Below are 16,166 nucleotides of genomic sequence, written 5' to 3'. Positions count from 1 at the left end.
GAGGGTTGACCTTGTATATAGAGGTTTATAAAATTATGACAGGGTAGATGGTCACTGTTTTTTTTCCCAGAGTAGGGCATAGATTGAGATAAGAGGGGAAAGATTTAAAGGGGACACAAGATGCAAGTTTTTCCCCACAGAGGGTGGTGGGTATATGGACCGAGCTGCCAGAGGAAGTGGTAGAGGTGGGTACAACTACAATGTTTAAAAGACATTTGGGCAGATACACGGATAGGAAAGGTTTAGAGGGATATGGGCCAAACGCAGGCAAGTGGATCTTGGTTGGTGTGGACTAGTTGGGCCAAAGGGACTGTTTCCATGCTGTATAACTCCATGAAAAAAATTATTTTTCAGTCAATGCACAAAAGAACAATGTTTTAAAATGACCAATAATCAGTTCTTTCAGCAAGGAATTTTATTAGCAATTTAAGAAATAATTTGAAAGTTTATGATACACAAAACAGAATATTTGATTTCTGACTATTAAATCCATCATCACATCATCTTCAGTATCAATAATTAAAGATAATACACAGAAATAGGAAATGTTCTAAAATTAACTATATTTTAAGATATGTGAGATTACTAAGGGGTCACTTAGTGGTTAATGCATATCCTCTCACCAAGACGTCTAGACAACAATGTGCAGATGACCTGATCTGTGATCTGACTTAAGCAAATGGCATGCTGTGAATAGTGTGAGATTGAATGGGTTCCACATCAGAAAAGAAAGGAAAACAAAACACCAAGCAATAACCATTTTAATTCAATTACAACTCACAAACTCAGTGCACAGCACTCTTAATCATGTAGCATAAATGCCACCCTCACTTATTTGTGGCTTGTTTGGTTAAAGAGAGTTACACTTACCCCAACAATCTCAATTATATATGCTTTGTGGCAATTGCCAGGTCACTTTTGCCTGACTGCTAATAATTTAAACAGGGTCAATGGATTTGCTTTTGTAACATTGATGGAGGCAATAGTGAAATTCCTGCAGCAAAATGTCAGACTGTGATAAATAGGTGAGACCCAATAACCATGTAATGTGGTGTTACGAGAGTAAGTTTATTATGATGACGGGGCATATAACAAAAAAGTTACAGATACAGGTGATTCAGCCCATCTTAGTTCAAAAAGGTATCCAAAACGCTGTCTCACTCAGTGAGCTCATTTTGATGAAGAAGCATCCTATGTAAATGCTCTGAAACATTAAAATGATAACAGTCAATAGCTTTTCCTTATGTCTTCTGCCCTTTTACCTTGAATGCACTCTGCGTTAAAAGTTGATACACAAGTGATAACATTATGCATGCATTTGTGCCATCCAGAACCAGACCCGAGGAAACAGTTAGCTTTTAGCTAGTGTGTACTGTGTTCTAAAACTCCTTTGAATGTTGGAGTGACAGGGAAAGGTTGTTGTTAAGAAACTTAACAATATATTGAATACTACACTGGATGCAATTTTTTTCCACATTGATTCACACCTACACATATTTCAATCATGTCATTACATCATGGGGAATGTCACAAATATCAGAAGCGCAATAAACAGTTTTTATCAACTAAATCAGACTCATTTGTATTGCATATTTAAAGAAAATGGTAACTAATACAAATGTACACACTGACCACTGAATGACCACCAGAGCAGGGGAAGAGATTGGGTGCAGGTGGGGTTTACACATGTTGCTACCACATTTTTTTGGAATCAGTTATTTAATATGTGGATATTCCTTAATTCATTTCCCGGAACATCACTGGCTGAGTGTTGACAAACAGTAGAGCTAAATTATCCCAGGCCAGGATGTAGAAGCAACTTACCGGGTTATATTTTTAATCTTCTCTGCTAAACATTGTGCATTATTTACTAATGGGATACATTTTCCAGCCCTATATAATACTGCTAATCATTCAGATAAATTTATTAAAAAGAATTCTAACTCCTAGATTATCTCAGGCTTATATAAAAAAACATTATAAAAGTGGAGTTTCTAGTGCAAGTTAGAAACAGAAACACATTTCAAGCGCTTGGGAAAGATCTGCCATACATGAGGCTATTTACTTCTTGTTTGTATTTGATTTGTGAACAAAGACTGTATTGTAGGTCAGAAGAAAAATATTTTGATAAATTTATGTTTTATGTAAAAGTGCCATTACATTGACATTTCTGGAAATGCTGAATTTCAAATTGAGAAATTAGAATTTGTTTCTTAAAAGACGTGGATTCATATGGAGCTCACCCAGCATTATGCCAGCAAGTAGACTATCTTGTTCTATGAGGGTTTTTTTTTTTGGTAAAAATGGCATCTAGCTGGAGAATCTTGAAAGCATGCATTTAGATAATTTACAGCTCTTAAACTGAGCACACATCACTTCAGTATTATTCTTGAATGACAGTAAAATGAAAACATTAGGGAAGTGATATAGAACCCTTTCATTATATCTGCCTAGTATCTGTGCATTAGAGACAATCGTGCAACATTAAAGATTAAACTACTAGTGATGTTGGACACTAGACAATGCTGAACAGAGATCAGTCACACACTATAGTACATTAAAGGATACATCTGACAGCTATGTGCAATTATTAACAGAAACAGCAGGTATTTTTGACAAGAATCTGCACCAATTCAAATACGTAAAATTTTTTATAGCAAGACTTTTCAGAGAAGACTGAATGAGCAGGGTCATTAGTAATGAAAACTGATCCTGTGACAAAATAATTGGGTGTGTTTAATACAATAGTGGTCAGAATCAAAAAATCAATTGTTAGAGGTTCTCTGTTGTCAGTTCAAGATATTGCTAAGGTAAAATAATGAAATGAAGCAAGATCCAATAATCAGCTGGAGATACAAGGGACTGCAGATGCTGGAATTTGGAGCAACAAACAATCTGCTGGAGGAACTCAGTGGGTCAAGCAGCATCTGTGAGGGGGAAAGGAATTTTTGACATGCTGCTCAACCCACTGAGTTCCTCCAGCAGATTGTTTGTTGGTTCAATGATCAGCTTTTGCCTCTAAGATGGTCATTTTGGAGAGAATCACAATATCTACATAATTTCCTATTTTGTTGTGGTGGTTTGGAGCTATACAATTTGATCTCTTAAGGGAGATGAGAACTAGGTCTTGAGTCAGAATTGAAGAGGGATTTATCCCATTTGATCTGTCAAAGTTAGCTTGAGAAGTTTGAATACACTTTGTCCCTTGTATAATAATACATTCCTGTGTTACTTTCTTTTCATTTTCATAAGATTCACAACCTCTTCAGAAGTGACAAACCTCCAAATCTGATCATCATTCTTTCAAGTTGGGCCAAACTTAGCCAAAAATAAAGTTAAGCTGGAACTCAATGGTTCAGTCATATGAAATCACAAAGAACTTGAATCAAAAACAATTAAAAATTCCCTACAAGCTAAATCTGTAAAAAAAAAACTTTTGGATCTCCTGCAATGTGTAAAGCTCTGAGAATACCAGTTAACATGAATATCTCCAAGGTAGAATTGGACAAAAGATTGATAAAATAAATCTCAATTTACAATGACATTTTGCAAAATTAAGATAATTACATGTTAAAGAGGCATTATATTTGAGAAATTTGGACCCGGGGGTAAAGTAGATGTCAACTCTCAATGTAACTGAGATCTTATTGCATGTTTGAATTACTTAGGCAATCCAGGGAATCACAAATGAAAACAGCTGGAGGTTAATCCTAACTCACTCACAATGTAACCAAAAGGAATGCCTTACACAAAAAAGAACACAGACTTCTTTGCTTCAACTTTTAAGATCCAAGGGTGAAAATACTGCTGTGGCTTATCCGGGAGGATAATCTTAATGATTATTATTCTATTCTCAAACTTTCTTGAATTCTTTGCGTTTCCAACATTACAGTAGTCAAATTACTTGTAAAATTTGGACTTATTTCTTTGAACATCAACTGCATAACAGTGCAGAACATACAATTCCTGATTCATCCAGACTGATTATTTTTCTGAGCCTTTTATTTCTGCATAGAAATGAAATATATTCCTAAATCACAGTGTGATCTTAACCACACTTACTTTGAATTTCGTTTTAATATTTGGTGAAGTTTATATAAACAGATTTATGAAGCATGGACAAAAATATTGCATTAATTTTATAGTGAGGGAGGTTCTGCTTATTTTTTCTAATTTATTTTTTTCCCCACAGCAACCAAAACATAATTCAGAGGAAGGAGGCTAATACTATTGATGCCAGTTTATTTTTCCCCAAAACATTGATGAATATTTTCAGAAGTTTCGCATTTTGTGACATCAAGAATACCTGCAATATTGTCCAAGTTCTTATTTTGTTCCTATGGAAAACAATTGATTGTTTGAGCATATCACATTTATTAAACACAGAGGCATTGAAGCAGTTCTTTGAACTAGACATGCTACTAACTGCAAGTCCTGGATGACAAACCAGAGGGCACACAACCAGGTTGCATTGAAGTTGCAAGCAGCACAGAGAGGTTAGCAACTTGCTACAAAGAAACGTACATAATTCTACTGCTAATGAAAAAAGTGGAAATAGTTATACTGATGTTTGGTAATCTGGAATAATAGGAAGATCAGCACAAGAATTGAAAGTGGGCAGCACAAAGGAAGAGACACGAGTGGACAGCGAGAAGTTGTATGCAGTTCACACAGTGCACTCTGTCAGTAGAGCTTCTACTCTTATTGTACAGTGGGAATGGCAGACATGAGAAGCTCTGTACATGTAAGCAGAAGAGCAGTGGTACAGTTTTACTGAGAGGGAGACTGTAAGCTGTGCTTTCTGGTCTTCACTGCAGAACTTTATCCAGATGTCTTGATGTAGAGCTGATTCTGCAGGATGTAATCAATGACGGGCTGGCTCAAATATTCCACCACATGGCCATCACCATGTTGCAAAGCAAGTCTGTCAAATACAAATAAAAATGTTTTAGCCATAATATAATTGAGTAACCATCTATAGATAGTATATCCATCTACTTTACTGTTGCTTTGTTTTCTGTTGTAGTTGAGGGCAAAAGAGAGGAGATTTGAGGCCATTTAATTGCCAACCTTTCCATTTCGAGATTGGGATTTCCATCCAGCACAAGGAACATATGATTGAGTTCTAAATCTACACCATCTTAAGGTTCAACATTAATAATGACGCTGTAGTGGTTGTTGTTTTACATGATCATGCCAACTTTTCTCTAAAAGATGTAGAAAACTGCACAGATATGCTTTATGCATAAGACACCAGAACTAATCCAATCTGCTGATTACCACCCTATCAGTCTACGGTCAATTATCACCAAAGCACTAGATGTTGTTGCTAGCTATTGTTATCACGTGGAGTTTCCTCTTCGCCTCCTCTCTGGGTTATGGTTACATCAATGCTATATGCTCGACCTTTAAATGAGAATGGGCAAAAAATGCTGCCCTTCCCACTGATACCCAGATCCAGACAAAAGAAATAAATATAAAAAGCACCTCACACAAATTGTGGGTGATTTGAAGCAACCACGAAATTTATTAAACTCACATTAAAATTAGTCAATTGCTATCCAGATGTAAAGAAGGTTGCATACCTGCTCTTGGTAGAACTCACAACGGACATTGGGTGATTAGTATCATCCTTTACTGTAAGAATATTATCCTGTTTAAGAACAGAAAAGATGAAATGCATGTTACCAGATACAACATATAATAATCAGTTACAAATAAATCTATAATCTAAGCAACTTTTCAAGATCCTAGGTTTATTACCACTACTGTCAATGCTGCAAAACAAAGTTTGTTGGGAACACAGAATTAACAGATTTGCTCTCTCTCATCTCGAGGACCTGTCTGTGAATTGATTCTGTGCCTCTTTCTCTGAATCGTTCCTTGATAAGAACTTACAATTGAATGCAGCTCAGAAGCACTGAGCTCCTTTCTTTTGGCTGTATTTTAACTGGGTATGTTGAAAACTAATTAGAAAAGGCAAAGGTTCGTGTGATCCTGTAGCCTGTACTCTTATGAAGCTGCATGTTATAGTACTTTGTTTAGACAAAGTAGATGGAGCATAACATTTTCCCCCTTATTGAATGATCTTTGCTGGCTAAATGTGTCCACCTACTGTGCAGTTGTTTTGATTTCTCTTGTGACTGGAGATAAAAGAGAAGGGAGATGAAATCAGCCATTTAATTGCTATCAATTTCATTTCAAGACTGGGAATTTCTCCCAGCAAGAAGAACAGGTGATTGAGCTTTCTCTAAGGGAGGGGAGGGCAGAACATCAAATCTTAGCTGTACAACTTTCCTCAAATTTGGTATCCTGCTGTTAAAGAGAGAGTACAAAAGTAATTTCCTGTTTTAACCCTGAGAGATTTTGTGACTTTTATTTCTTTTAGAGAATACTTTTTACAACAAAATATCAATATAGAAGACACAGAAACTGTAGAGTTTATAGCTTTTACCATTTACTCCATGTATCTATACTAATTTGGTTCTCCTTTCCCTTAGCATCCATAGTGGCTGTTGCAAACATAGTTAAAATGACATTTCAAGTAGGCCAGACACAGTATTCATAGCTGGAGAAAAGAGGAGTAAGGAGTCTGACATATTATGTTCTGTCTGATTTAGAACCTTGCATCAGACATTAACTGTTGGCAACAGTTCATGGACAGAGTTGGTTAATTTTTATTCCATTACACAAACGTTCATTGTATTTGGGTGTTGTGGTGCAGATGTCTATGGATTAAATGTTTCTGATTAAGTGACATTGGTTATCAGTGTATGATGCATGCATTGTGGCTTTGGGAGTATTAATAGCACAGATGTGTTCAGGGCTGTGCAATCACCTTAAATGTTCCATCCTTTGCACAAATGAATATATGAAATAGCAACAGAATGGAAAAGGCGCATATCTGTTCAAGATGGTTATAATGCCTTGTGCATCACATAACAGACAAGTGGAATTGTTGTATACTCATTGAATATTTATTGAAATATCTGAGATTCACCTCGTCTCTCAAACACCAGGTTAAATTGTTGATACCTTGTTAGCACTGGTCTCCAAGTGCACCAAATTATGTCAATTGATAGGCTAACAAAGATGAAATATTCTAAGGATAATAAATGATATGATTCTCAAAAAACAAACAGAACCTGCTCACTCTAGCGTTAAAGGAGTTGGCCTTAGTTATTGTCTGTTTTTAATTAGTTTGAGCTCAATGCAACCAAAAATGGTCTTTTGTTGTTTGAATATTTGTTATCAAAATAACAAGTCATGCTACAAACCATGCTGTAGCACTTCACTGTGAAATCTTTATCTGCCTACAAAACAGCCAGGCAAATGATTTTAGGAAAAAAATCTCTCAGAATAAAATGGCTAAGACTTACCTTGTACTTGCGAAGCATCGAGGAGTGATTGAGGATCCTGTCTGTGTCTACATTGTCACGTGGGACGACCACTATTCCAAAATCACCCACTATCACTTCCACCTGGGGAGAGAAATTTCAAAATATAATTACAATCACAATGATATGGTAGTGATTTGTGAATTGCATAAGGGTGGATTTCTGTTCTCCAAACTGCTGTAATGTGGGGTTTGCCTGTATTAAAACATAGAACATAGAACACTACAGCACATTACCAGCCCTTCGGCCCACAATGTTGTGCCGACATTTTATCCTGCTCTAACATCTATCTATCCCTTCCCTCCCAAATGTTAAGCCTTTCCTCCCATTTCTCTGTCATTCATGTGGCTATCTAAGAGTCTCTTAAATGTCCCTAACATATCTGCCCCCACAACCTCTGCCAGCAGTGCATTCCACGCACCCACCACCCTCTGTGTAAAAAACTGACCTCTGACATCCCCCTTATACCTTCCTCCAATCACCTTAAAATTATGCCCCCTCATGTTAGCCATAAGAACTGGATGCATGAGGAACAGAAGGAAGGAGGTGGCCAAAATAATTCACAACTTCTAAGAAATTCCCATTTTGGTCTTGCACTTATACAAATGGATAAACCCCAAATTAAAGCAGCACACCACTAAGAAACTTTGAATAAACTCAGTGACTGTGATGAAAGTAGCTTGGGGAAGTCGCACAAGGTGGGCTCATGCCTAAGATGTTCCCCCATCTTGTCTGGTCCATCAGGAATGGAGATGTGAAGTCCAGACATTTTCTTGGAGGCAGAAAGGATTTGTATTTATTTAATTTTGTTTTCAGTGCAATATTTACAGTTTTATTTCTAAAAGCATTTTTTTAACATGAACTGCCGAAGTCAAAAATACATCTCTAACAGTAATGTCAACCATTATTTCTCATGAACCCTGCAAACATAAACAACAAAATAGGTTATAGCAGGAAGAAATACTTACATCTTCCTCGTTCCACAGACCTGGGATACAGAAGGATTCCAGCAAGTCACTTCCACACAACAACAAGATCCGGAGCTCTAAATGGTTGGAAGGTGAACAACAATATTTTACACTGTGGAAGGTGTCATTCCAAACACTGGGGCTTTACGTTGATTTAAGAATTATCAAACAATATATGGAGCATAAGTTCTGAACTGGAAAGATTAGGGAATTTTAGTAATTGCCTTCATTTAATACACAATATCCCTTCTGCCAGATTTATTTCTCTTTCTCTTGTGTGTACTAAACAGAAAAGGAGAGCAATGAAAAGGCAGCCTACAATGCAAAGGGTTTACTTGTTTCAACCATTGTACTATTGTTTTCTGTATGGCAACATTGAATTCTTTACTCACTCATTAGTTATGTTCACCACTGGCTAGACCAACACTTAACACTCATCCCGACACACCTCGATGCCTTGTTAAGCTGCTGCAGTCCTTGTGGTGTTTGTTTTGCCATTGCAAATGATATAAGAGAGTGGCTTACTTGGCCATTTTAGAATCAAAGGTTTTTTTTGTGTTTTTCTCTTTTCAAAATAGCTTTATTTTACAAATTAAAAAAATCATTACTCTCAGTTTCTAGGATGTATTCCAGCCCCATCCTCCCTCATTTGGGCATGGGTATAACTGTGAAGAGGGGCAAACAGTCAGGATGCTTCACCCAGGACCTGTGAGTGGCTGCCTTGGCTTGGCCCAGAAGTAACTGGGTGCGAAGATTTTCTGTGGATCTGGAGTCACTTATAGGCCAGACAAGGTGAGGGCATCAGAGCTTTTCCTTAAAGGACATGACCGAACCAGATGGATTTTGATGGTCACCATGGTCACAGTAAAGGTACCAAATCTTTTTTTTAAATTCTGGGTTATTTAATTAACTGTATTTAAAATTAAGTCTGCAGTTGGTTGGTCCAGGATCTGGATTTACCAACATTACCACGATTCCCAAACGTAATACATTCAGGACCATCGCCATTGCAATTATGGTTAGTATTTAGAGGAGTCAAATTCTTTTATAAAACAACTGAGTGCAAAGTTTGTGTACGCATGGCTGTTTAAATTCGACGATTCAGCATGCTAACCTAGGTTTCCATGCGCAGAGAGCAAAGCTTGGCAGACCAAGCCACAATCAGCCCTTAATTATGCAACTCACACCAAGTGCAACTTTCCATTCATTGCAAGCGAAGGAATTCATCCTTTGAAATCAATCAGGGCCAGAATAGCCCACAAAACAGAAATGGGGATCATGATGCATAATTAACGTGTGCTTGTTAACTATAATGATAGCACGTTGCTTGTTCATGTCAATGATCGCCGTATCTAGACAGTACTAACCACTGTTGATCACTGCATGCATCAGCAAGGGGACCAGTAACAGAGCTCTCATCTTTGGTTAGAGTTTTCCTATAGTGCTTAGAGTCAGCCTGCATCCCTTACAGGAATGGATCATTGTTGCTGGAGCAGGAGCTAACAGTACCCGAGAAACACTGAAGGATGTGAAATGTGGGATTCAGCAGGCTCTCAGGTTTTATGTGCACTGCAATGGAGTCCTTATTTGAGGTGGTGTATGGTAAGAGATAAGCCTTGTACTGGCAGGCATTAAAGAGGCACTGAGACCTGGTTGCTATGGAGGTTAATGACAGGTTTCAAGGCAACGACCTGGATACAAGGCTGCAAGAGGTTCTTGTGTTCTGTATTTGTGATTCACACAAAGTCACCATGACTGAGAAGATTAGGTAAACACAACTTTTATTTGTGGCAGTCGGACTTAAATCAAACAGCAGGTGTGGTACAATGTTGCAACTCTAGCCATATGACATAGTAACGACCCACTAAATTTAAGGCAGCACTTACCAGCTAACACACAGACAGCTCTATCTTCAAATATCTGACCAACAACACCTCAAACTGAATGTACCATGCTCCATCAACAATCTCAGGGAATTAGGTCTCAATCATTCATAACAATGTACAGCACCTCACCCTCATCTCATCATTTGCACACACTGGTAATTATTCAACCGGCACACTGATGGCATTCACTGACAAAACGTTGGAGCATAAGGGGCAGGCACGGCTGCAGATCCAACCTCCATCGAGAAGATGATACATCAGATGTGGCCAGTAGAGAGGCTGAAGGTAAAACTCAAACCTATTCTTCCTTCTCACAGCCACTAGCACAGTTACTGACAGAGTGAGAGGGCAGCACAGAAACAGGATCTCCATGTGCAGAAACACTGGGCAGAAGTGGCCCACAGGTCGGACAGGGGGCAAAGGGTGTTGCCAGACTGCCAGAGGGAGAGGTTGTACAAATATTCTGTTGCAGAGGTCTCTGACGAGGACTTTACAACAACCTACATAGGAAGACTGCAGGTTAACAGAAATGAAATGCCTGTTACATTGAAAAGCCTGCCAGAAGACCTATGTTCAATGTCAGGGAGCATGGGGAATTTTAGCAGTAGTGGCACAGGATCTTATCTGTAGAACTCAGAGCCCGTTCTTTCCTCTGTGGAAGTGGTGGCCAATTCTCTTCGCAAACTTGTGGACACAGCAGGACCTGATGCTGTAGCTACCATTCCAACACAACAGCAGTTTTCCCAGTGTCTGGCCAGTGCAGTACAAGAGAAACAAAGGACTGCAGATGCTAGAATCTAGATGAAAAACACAATGATGCTGGAGGAACTCAGCAGCCCAGGCAGCATCCCTGGAGAAAAGCAGGTGGTCAACATTTCAGGTCAGGACCCTTCTTCAAGACCCAAAACGTTGACTGCCTGCTTTTCTTGGATGCTGCCTGGCCTGCTGAGTTCCTCCAGCATCATCGTGTTTTTCACCAGTGCCAGTACAAGCTCAGGGCTGCTCTTACGCAATGTTGGAATGTTGGCATCATGGATTACTGCGTGTGAAGTAGCACGCAGGGTGTCAGAGAAATCCAGCCACCTGTCTCAGGCTGAGCTGAGTCACTCTCCTGGTGCCCCTCAGGAAGGCACTACTAACAGTCTGCCAGAGGCTTTGCTGTTGCCAGCACAGACGACTGCCGCCCTTCCAGACAATGTGTAATCTGTAGCTCATTCTTCCAGGCCTGCAGCAGCTTGATATCATCCCCACGGGCTATCTGCAGCCTCCTGTACCAGACATGCTCCAGCCATATAGGGAGAACTGCTCAGGAGCACTGAGACAGGCAGAAGTGCATAGCATCATGTGATTCTTTCACTGTTGTACAGCAGACAGAAATTTCATTCATCAATGTCGTTTAGGATATTGATTTTGTGTTCGCTTTTAAGTTTGATTGTGATGAAGCGGATGCTATAAAGGTCAATAGCTCTGGCAAGAGATTCTGAAGCAGAGATAGTTCTCTTTGAATCGAGAGCTTCCATTACGGAAGAGTAAGTGGCAAACTGTAAGATACTGCAAATATCTCCAGCTCCAGCATGAAAGGTGTTGGACATCACCTTGAAGCCACTGACAATGTAGTCCCTTCCTTGCTCTAAGATTGTGGTTGTGACAGCATCAGTTGGCAGACTTTAGGGATGCCATCCTCACTGAAGTCATGCCACACATTGAGTCTCCTACTGGAAACACTCTGATGAACAATCTCTTGAATTCCTGGCCCTCAGGTTGAAGCCCTTCCTCCCTTTTGCATTCAATGTGCCTTCTGCTCATGCTGGATTCCAAGGAGAACAAGGACCAATATACCCAGCTGTGATGCCAACTGATCTGTGCAGAGGCAATGAAGCTGGCAAAATGCACATTTGCACAATTCGCATATCGCAGAGTTTTGAAGGTTAACCCAATTCTAGAAAGCATCAAATAGTTGGAACTGCAGCAACTGCAAGAGGGAATCTAGCAGCAACTGAATTGTAAGTGATCCTTTAAATAGCGCTGATACGAAGTTCTTCCTGCTGCTGAAACCATCTTCTGTCACATGAGGATTAGAGATCAAAAATGGCATTGTCTCAAATCATTGTCCCTCATCTCTGTTCAGTATTTGTTCCTTAATGCCCTTCCCCAATATGGCATCTGATTCACCCCAAAACATAATTTGGAACCTCTAGATCAAATGAAGTTTCCAAACATTGAGCATTAACAACCCCAAATTTCTGAGGGTTTGCAACTTATTTAGTTAATGGAAGAAGCTTTCTCAGCAGTGAGGTCATGTAAACCAGAGACTTGACAAACCACCTTAATTGCCTAAGGCAATTAATTTTTCAATCATTCATTCTGACCAAAGCCTGAAGGTAGGTCCTCAACAGCATGTGAAACTGCTTCACTTACATTGCTATCTTGCAATCTGAGGACACCCAATGGAAAATGGTGTCAAGGGGTTCCTGGGACTGAATCAGTGTTTTTCCAGATATCATCCCCACAATAATTACAAATGAATTCATGGAATATTTCTTAAAAGTAAAATCTGGCAATCTACACAAAAAGTCAGCTGGAAATGATTACACTCACCAATCTCTTCATATCTCATGGCTGTACCCAGGTTTGCATTTTCATCTGAAGTAGAGACATAATCAATAAAAGACTGTTATTTGAACGATTGTTTGCACTAAAAATAATGATCCTTCTACAATCTATTGCCTGTGGACAAGTGCCTTGGATAGGGTGGGGGGGAATGCAGGTTCTTCTTGTATTCCCAGTAAGAGAAAATTGTAATAGGGAAAGCAATCACAGTGCTTTAAAGTTACATTCTCAGACGAGTGTGTGCAGATCTCATAGGCTCACCTACCTACAGCCAGCTCCCTCACCTTTACTGATTACGTATTTTGTCTGGCATCCCTCGGCTTCCTGGACTTCACTAACCTTGGCCCTCAGATTTTAAGCTCCTGATCCTCATTATTCAAATACTGTTGATTTCAGACACCACTATGTCCACCTAGTTTTGGATCAACTTTTGCCGGCTCAGCTTTTAATCTCAAATGCATTGATTATCACAAGCTGGGTATGTGATTTCTTGACATAATGGTGAATTTGCTGAAAGCACGGTGCTTAGCAAGGCAAGATTGAAGTCAATCAGTTCTTCAGGGCACAATCAAATATGTAGGCCAGAGTTTCAGTAAACTTTTGGGAAGTTGTTCATAAGGTTCATTAGAGGTGTACCACATAACTGATGTTCGATTAGGAAGTCCAAATGAACCTGGGTACAACCAGTCACTGAAAGCAAGCATGCAGGTGCAGCAAACGGTATGTTGGTCATCATAGTGAGAGGTTTTAAGTAGAGAAGCAAGGATGTCTTGCTATAGAAAAACAAAGGACTGCAGATGCTGGAATCTAGGTGAAAAACATGATGATGCTGGAGGAACTCAGCAGGCCAGGCAGCATCCATGGACGAAAGCAGGCGGTCAATGTTTCGGGTCAGCACACTTCTTCACGACTGAAGAAGGTTCAGGTCCTGACCTGAAACGTTGACCACCTGCTTTTCTCCACAGAAGCTGCCTGGCCTGCTGAGTTCCTCCAGCATCATGATGTCTTGCTATAATTATACTGGACTTGGTGTGACCATGCCAGCAGTATTGTGTGCAGTTTTGATCTCCTTACATTAGCGAGGATGTACTTGCTTTAGAGGGAATGCAACAAAGGTTCATCAGACTGATTCCTGGGATGGCACCACCATATGAGAAGAGATTAAGAGATTAGGTTTGTATTCATTGGAGTTTAGAAGAATGAGAGGGGATCTAATTAAAACTTACAAAATTCTGACAAGGCTGGACCTGGATGGAACGAGGATGTTTCTCCTGGCTAGGATATCTAGAATGGGGGTGGGGGGGCTGCAATCTCAGGTTACAGGGTAAGACATTTCATACTCAGATACGGGGAAATTTCTTCATTTGAAGCAGGAGGGGATGAACCTATGGAATTCACTCCCACAGAGGGTTGTAGAGGCCAAGTTGTTGAATATACTTAAGAAGGATACAGATAAATTTCTAGACCCAAAAAGTATTAAGGAATATAGGGAAAGTGGGAATATAGTATCAAGATGGAGAATCAGCCTTGGTCATATTGAATGGCCTTGACACCTGCTCTCCTATCAGTTAAAATGAATAGCAGAGCAATTTCCCACTCTGTATTATTGGCAAGTACCAAAGCATAAAATCTCTCCTTAAATGTTCATTATAGAATAAAAGGGTGGTAGTTCAGAATACGGGAGATTTGTATGGGTAATCTTTTTCATTCTAGGTTTGAATGTTGTTGTGATTATTATAAGAATTTTGGATTACTTTCCTATTTCTACATCTACTCTGAAAGTGAATATTGTGCAGCTCAAAACAACTGAGTTTAGACAAGTGTATCATTGGTGCAGTGCTGCTTCATTTGACCTTTGCCACAGCTTTCTTTATTACAGCTCGGTCTAATTTGTCAGTGTCTGTAGCACCTGAGGGAAAAATATCTGATCTGCCTCAATATCATGTTTGTGACTACATCTAGAAACCTGCAATGAAACAGGAAATTCAGCACTTCTTATTGGACAAAATCAGTTTTCTTCCTCAATTCCTGACTACACATCATGCAGTCAAACACTTGGTCTGTGCTTCAGCTGCTCCTGACCCATTACCCTTTCTTGTAGTTCTTGTACCCTTTCAGTGTACTTTGTAAGACTGAAACAGATGTTTGTCATGTCATTTCATAGGAAGGCTCCCTCAGCTCTCTGAGGTGTATTTATGTTGCTGGAAACTTGAAAATATCTGTTAGAAGTTCAAACTCTTATTGTCAGCCTGCTAGAATTGGCCTTTAATTTGATAATGTTCCATTGTGATGTTCACTGAGAGTACGTTATAAATTCTAATGAAGTGAAACAAAAACACCCAAGGCCTGTGCTATAAAACTTGAACAAATCCAGAGATTTTACGATTGCATCAAATAATATCAAGGTATAATTTTTATGATGCTTTCATGAGCGGGAGTCCCATAAACTCAGCAGCCAGAAGTTAATGTAGTTTAATTCAGTGCTTTCAGTATCATATTAGATTGCAAAAATAAAAATATAGGCCTTCCTTTCTTTGATAAATGATGTGGAAATGTTATTTGGGAATAGCAGATTGTAGCAAACAAATTTCATTTGGCGACCTAAGCACAAGGAATCAGTGCATTTATTGTGGATTGGCCAACTGCTTGCATTTTGGGTCGAGGTTTTAGTCAAAAGGCCAACAGCATTTCTCTGAGATTTATTGTCAGTCCAAAAACTCACATCTGCCTATACTTTGATTTGCCTTCTTTTATATCATTGACTCATCTCCATGGCAATTGTTAAGCAAATCAGCAGCACACATTTCCTGTTATGTGTGGAAAATTTACCGAATATGTTGCTAATCTCGGTGGAATTGCTCAGTGAGTCAGAGGATGTGTTTCTTATATTAATTGGGACATTAGGTCCTGTTACTACTTTCTCTTTCTCCGTTCTGGATGTTCCTTCTGTCTTGAATTCTTGTTGATGGTTGTTCTAACAATGATAAATGAAATGAGACCATTAAAATGCAGGATTAAGGGTAGCAGCTGGAATCATTTGGCAGAGTTGGGTAGGGAGTGACAGATTTGGAGAACTGGGAAAATTATAGCAGATTATCAGTGAACCAGGAGCAGGTTAATAGTATTTGTGTTCTGCCAGAATTTCATTCAACATTCTGCATGGCCAATTACACTCCATGAAACAATTTATTTTCCTGTTTGAAATATTAAACCAATGGCCTTTAACCATAATCACAAGACTTCATGTGCAACAAAATCTCAGGAGCCAATTAAAAATGCAGACTAGTTAGGCAGTACACATTTCA

At 39.2% G+C, this 16,166-nt stretch overlaps 1 protein-coding gene across 1 annotated transcript in view; it reads right to left on the bottom strand.

Moving 5' to 3' along the window:
* Positions 1-408: 408 nt before the first annotated feature.
* nmnat2 (nicotinamide nucleotide adenylyltransferase 2) overlaps positions 409-16,166 on the bottom strand; it is a 199,243-nt gene continuing 183,485 nt past the window's right edge. Inside the window, exons 7-11 of the mRNA XM_052012983.1 lie at positions 12,850-12,894; positions 8,366-8,442; positions 7,380-7,481; positions 5,586-5,653; positions 409-4,924 (exon numbers count right to left, since the gene is read on the bottom strand). Of these exons, the coding sequence (XP_051868943.1) occupies positions 4,822-4,924; positions 5,586-5,653; positions 7,380-7,481; positions 8,366-8,442; positions 12,850-12,894 (395 nt within the window). The 3' untranslated portion in view covers positions 409-4,821. The remainder of the gene's footprint in view (positions 4,925-5,585; positions 5,654-7,379; positions 7,482-8,365; positions 8,443-12,849; positions 12,895-16,166) is intronic.

The sequence above is a fragment of the Pristis pectinata genome, chromosome 3 (genome assembly GCF_009764475.1).
Source record: "Pristis pectinata isolate sPriPec2 chromosome 3, sPriPec2.1.pri, whole genome shotgun sequence".
Taxonomy (NCBI): Eukaryota; Metazoa; Chordata; class Chondrichthyes; order Rhinopristiformes; family Pristidae; genus Pristis; species Pristis pectinata.
Note: the sequence above shows the minus strand (reverse complement) of the source record. Positions and strands in the feature narration are given on the sequence as shown.